Source organism: Papilio polytes, unplaced genomic scaffold (genome assembly GCF_000836215.1).
Source record: "Papilio polytes unplaced genomic scaffold, Ppol_1.0 DF821733.1, whole genome shotgun sequence".
NCBI classification, from domain to species: Eukaryota; Metazoa; Arthropoda; class Insecta; order Lepidoptera; family Papilionidae; genus Papilio; species Papilio polytes.
The window spans coordinates 1138942-1144696 of NW_013527471.1; the positions used below are offsets into that span (position 1 = coordinate 1138942).

Consider the following 5755-nt stretch of genomic DNA (forward strand, 5'->3'; position numbering starts at 1 on the left):
ACTTCGTTCGAACTCGCGGTACATCAACTAGTTTTCTTGTTTAACCTTGTCACGCAAAATATATTTTTATAGATGAAAGTTATTGTACAGAGCATTGAACAAGGCAGACATGTCAACGGAGATAACCCAACAAAAGTGGGGAGGTAATCTCCCGCGTAAATGTACGGAGGAGGTTATGTTCACACGAGGGTAGTAATGAAGCAGAGCAGTAGGTAGTGTAGTAGGCGCGCAATTGTTGTGCGATTGTCGATTGTTTCGTAGCCAATTCAACTGTTTAGTTGAACAACTAATTGAGTAGTGTGTGCACCTCCTAAGCTTATAAGAATCAAAGCGAAACCAATCAGTTGTGCGATTGTTTCTGGGGGACTTCCAACATCTATAGCTGCCCCTCCTTATCACCTTTGAAGACTGCATCACAAATCTAATATATATTGTTAGGAATAAAATTAGTACCGTGCTATAGAATGCGCAACTCTAGATTATCGGCATAAACGTCACGTCCCTAGCTGACAGCTGTCAATGTCATTAGAAGGATGGATATTGGCGCGCAACCTGGGTCTGGACGAGAAGTGTTGCTCTGAGTTTAAAGCGACAGTATCAATTAAATAAGTTATCTAAAATTATTAAGTCGATAACTTTGTATTTTCTCGCAAATTTTCCTGTGAAACTACTCTATCTGCATTGTGTGCTTAAACAGTTGCAGTACTGTTCTGTCTTACTGCTTATACTGTTTCACCCTCGTGTGAAACTAACATTATGTTTTGATTGAACTTGTAACCAGGCTATAACCGTTTTATACTATGTGAATAGCTGACACAAATTGCTTGTGTAATGTTTAGACAAGATAAGAAAATAGGGTGATATTAAATAAAAAAATGGCTGTAAAAATGTTATGGGAAAGTAAAATGTTTTCTTAAATACATAAGTAAGTTATGTTTTGTGTAGTAAAGTAGACGGTTAATGTAAATTGACTACTTATTGCAAATTAAAAAACGATTGAGAGATTTACGTAGAATGTAACATAACATTAGTTATTAATAAAAAAAAATTAATTAAAACGCTTTCTTTGTGGCCATTAACACAATGAAATATACACAAAGCAATGTCTATACCGTCAGGCAAAAGAACAATTAAAAGTTAATTTATTGCGTGTTCGTGACTCGCACAGTTAACAGACATGAAATAAAACAATTGATGTAAAGTATGATTTAATTTATTTACTAACTAGCTTTCGCCCTCGGCTCCTTCCGCATAGAATTAAAAAAACAAAAGTGAGTAGCCTATGTGTTCGTCCAGACTATCCTCTACGTCTATACCAAATTTCATCAACATCCGTTCAACAGTTTAGGCTACAAACTCTAACAAACATCCATCTAAACTTTCGCATTTATAATATGAATAAGTATGATTATTAATATAATTTATTGATTATTAAAATGTTTAGTTTCATTGTTATTTACAAAAAATTTAATTCCTAGTAATAAATACCAATCGACAAACAGTAACCGCCAGATGTCGCTACACAGCGTTGGCAGCGCCGCCAAATACTCCTTAATTGCAATTCCTTGTTCAAGGTTAACATATTGCATACGATTGTTATCAATTATAAGTCTTAACTGTGAACCTCTATTATATATAGCGTGGTATGGACATGTTATGCGACGAAATGATGGGGACATAAACCAGAAAGTGTTGAGATTGAATGTGGATGGCTACAAAGGAAGAGGAAGACCGAAGAAAGTGTGGACGGATTGTGTGAAAGAGGATATGCTTAAGAAAGGAGTAGATTCAGATATGACGGCTGATAGAGATGTATGGAAGAGCAGCACATACTGTGCCGACCCACCATAAGGGATAAGGGCAAGTGGATGATGAACTGTGAACCTCTTTTTAAAAAAGAACATAAATCAAAAAGTTTTAATAATATGGAGATAAGTTATTATCCGGAATAACAAGCTAACTACGTTTTTTCATTTCGCATAATACTCGCGGGCAAAAGTTAGTAATGATACAATACATTTTCCCGTAATATCGTCTGCGCGAAATTAAACAAAATCTTACTAAGTATTTGTTATTTCAGACTATATGTAGACAGATGTAACTCTCCATCAGTGCTTTTTATTAATATAAACAGTTTTTGAAATACGTAGTATCTAGTGACAACCATTTATCTCCTAAAACTTTTGCTTCTATAATATTAAAGTATGATAATGAATTATTTGTTTAATATACTTGTACACTTTGTATATTTTAATGCAGTAACCAGAAACTATATTTCACTGCGGAACTAGTTAGCAAGGCAAACTAGTTTTGTCTACGCTCTAAATCTTTGTCAAAGCACCTTAGCGCAACACCAGACTAAGTTTATATTCAAATTTTATAAATTTAAATATACCGCATAACGATTTTAAAGTGACGTAATAAAAAATCAAATAAGGATTCCATTGTCTTGAATATAAAAATGTCGACCTCATTTTCAAAGAAACAATATACAATTTTGTATGTACCAAGTGCTGTCTGTATACATCTCCAACAAGTGGTCAATGTCTAACAGAGAAGACGTGTAGAAAAGGGAATTTTCCCTTCCCCCGTAAAATGTTACTACAAAAAAAATATTTTTATGTAGAAACGTATGCAAATTGTAAGGGTGTTGCTACTTTATCTTTGGATATATAAACAGGGGTGTGTTGGGGTGATTTTGTATAAGTGCGGGCTTAACTCGCTATAATAATAAACATCTAATGAAACGCGAAGACCTTTTTTGGGATCAAATGAGTTTTTACAGGATCTAAAAAAGAGCTTTTAAAAAAAGAGCTAAGTTAGGTCGTTGAACTGTATTTATTTTTTACACTGTTTGTATTAAGTAGTCTTACTTAGTGTGTATTCAGAATATTTTTTGTTAGTTTATAAATGCAAAACTAATATTACAAATGCAAAAGTTTAGATAAATTAGATGTTTGTTAAAGTTTGTAGCCTAAACTACTGATCGTATCTCGATTAAATTTAGCATAGTTGTAGAGAATAGTCTGGAAGAACACATAGGCTATATTATTTTTGTTTTTCTTTCATTCCACGCGGACGGAGTCGCAGGCGAAAGGTAGTATAAAAGTAAATATTGACCTCAGAGTAAGTAGCAATATCTAAAACAAATAGAGGCCAATAACGGTATTGTTGTGATATAATATTTGTTTTCAACTAACGTGTTGATACATCCGTATTTGTCCGTACAATCTATAAAATGAAGATTAAATATTTGCCCAGAATAGCTATAACAAAGCTACAAACGCTCATTTCTGAAAGATTTACTGGTTTGATCAATTTTTCAGTTAAAATTGTGTTGGAAAAAAATTAAATGTTAGTTCTGTTTAGTTTTCAATTAGAGCTGAAAGTCTAACATCTTCAAGACATTAAAAAATCTTTTTTTTTTATTGTTTACTAGCTATCGCTCGCGACACCGTCCGCGTGGAATTAAAAAAAGTGAGTAGCCTGAGTGTTCTTCCAGACTATCCTCTACATCTAAACATCCATGTAAACATTCGCATTTATAATATTGGTTAGATATTTCGTAAAACTTTCATTTTTTCATTCAATGCTATATAAACACTAGCTGTTGCTAGCGACTTCGTCCGCGTACATTAAAAAATATAGCCTATGTTACAGATAAACTATATATCTAACGGTGAAAGATTTTTAAAATCGGTCCAGTAGTTTTTGAGTTATTTCAATACATAAAATAATACCAATCTTTCCTCTTTATATTAGTAAAGATTGTACATAATTTGAAAGAACACAAGCACAAGGACAGGCTGAAAACCAGCTCCGCATGGCTTAGGACATGCGGTCCACGCTGAGCCTGCAGCCCATTGTTGTCGATTTAACTTTTTTTTTATTTAGCTCATAAGAAACTGTTTTTGTGACAACAATAAAAGTATTTTTATTTATTTTTATTTATTTACTTACTAAGTACACTAAGACTACTTACTTACCGCGTACAGTATAAAAGTCTAAAAGCTAGTTTTTACATAGAAAAAAGCGAAATCAATGCTTTTTATTAGGATAAGAGATTGAAATAAAAGCATCGTCATAACAAACGTGATTTATTCTTATATCATTGTATACAATAATTTGACATTCAATAATTGACATAATTATTTAATTCATACGAGCAATATGAAAAAAATAACAGCGCGCGGCGACTTCCCTCTGCTTCCTTCTGCTTCCCTCTGCTGCACTCTGCTCTGTTCTCTATCACTCAGTCTGAAAACAAAACAAACATATAAAAACATACGAATTGAGTACCTCTCCTTTTCTGGGAAGTCAGTCAAAAATGATTGCTCTATTTGTCTATGCAAACCACTGACCTCTAAAAATGGACAGGCTACAAGCCATGGTATTTTATGCTTCATTTTGGTAAATGGAACTAATTATAGACCTAGAAATAACTATAAGTAACATCAACACGTTTAATTTGTGAACAATCAAAAGCTGTATCTTTAAAACTATGTCCTATCTATTTATAAAGATCAATGGTTTAATGATACGACTAGAAAATTAAATAGAATATCTTAAAACCATTGTTTTTTTTCCGTTTTTTATTAATTGAATTGTAATCTAACTTGTTCTATAATTCCAATCCTATCCGACATCTAAAGATTGTAACGATGTATCCACAGTTGTGGCGGACATCTTGGATTTTTATGTGTTTTTTAAGTCAAACCTTTTTATTTAATACTCATGTTGGAAAACTGTATCAAATACGTTCTGCATTTTTTATATTATAAGATGGCAAGCGAGCAAGCGGCTACCTAAATCCGCCAAAATGGCGAAGCGATATGCCCATAGATGCTGGTGCTCATAGATATTGGCCCTTGTAGATGCGTTGTTTACACTTAATCGACGAAGGAGACGCACATAAAGATATTTCCCCTTCCTATGCGTCTCCTCCACCGTCAAATCCACATTCCCTTTCCATTTTATTCTAATAAGAGTACGGATGGGAAGGAAAAGAGAGGGTTGGACCTTTTACTACACAGAATCAGAGATAAATGCAGCAAAAGGTTAGCGTGGTATGGACATGTTATGCATAAGACATAAACCAGAAAGTGTTAAGAATGAATGTGGATGGCTACAAAGGAAGAGGAAGACCGAAGAAAGTATGGATTGTGGGAAAGAGGATATGCTTAAGAAAGGAGTGGTTTCAGATATGATGTATGGAGCACATACTGTGCCGACCCTTTATAATGATAAGGGCAAGTTGATGATGAGATAACAAAGTGTGTACTTGTGTGTTGGGGGTGGGCAGTCTTGGCCATCAACTTGGCCACCATGTCCTGCACGCGGCGCATCTCCTCCAGCTGCGCCGTCACCTGGCACAGCCGCGCCTCGCGCTCCACCACCGTCTTCTCCAGCTGCTTTATTGTCTGAAATAAATTAAACAACTAAAATGTATGTAAATGCTGCCACTGATCTCTATAAATGGATAGGTGATTGTTTTGAAACGCGTCTGTTGTGAATATTTGATTTTCTATCTCATTTGATAAATTAATCCTCAAAGCTAACATCAATACAAGTCAAATATCCATTAAATACCACGTCGAATAGAAATGGATAGCATTTGAGGAGGTATAAATTCAAATATAAGTGTACAGTGAGAGCAGCAGCTATAGTGCGCAGCATACAGTGCTCAGTGCGCAGTGTACAGAGCGCAGTGCACAGTGCGCAGCATACAGTGCTCAGTGCGCAGTGTACAGAGCGC

The 5755-nt window shown here is 34.7% G+C and overlaps 1 protein-coding gene across 1 annotated transcript in view; it reads right to left on the reverse strand.

Annotated features, from left to right (window-relative positions):
* Positions 1-4078: 4078 nt before the first annotated feature.
* LOC106108211 overlaps positions 4079-5755 on the reverse strand; it is a 14141-nt gene continuing 12464 nt past the window's right edge. Inside the window, exons 16-17 of the mRNA XM_013289311.1 lie at positions 5282-5420; positions 4079-4257 (exon numbers count right to left, since the gene is read on the reverse strand). Of these exons, the coding sequence (XP_013144765.1) occupies positions 4253-4257; positions 5282-5420 (144 nt within the window). The 3' untranslated portion in view covers positions 4079-4252. The remainder of the gene's footprint in view (positions 4258-5281; positions 5421-5755) is intronic.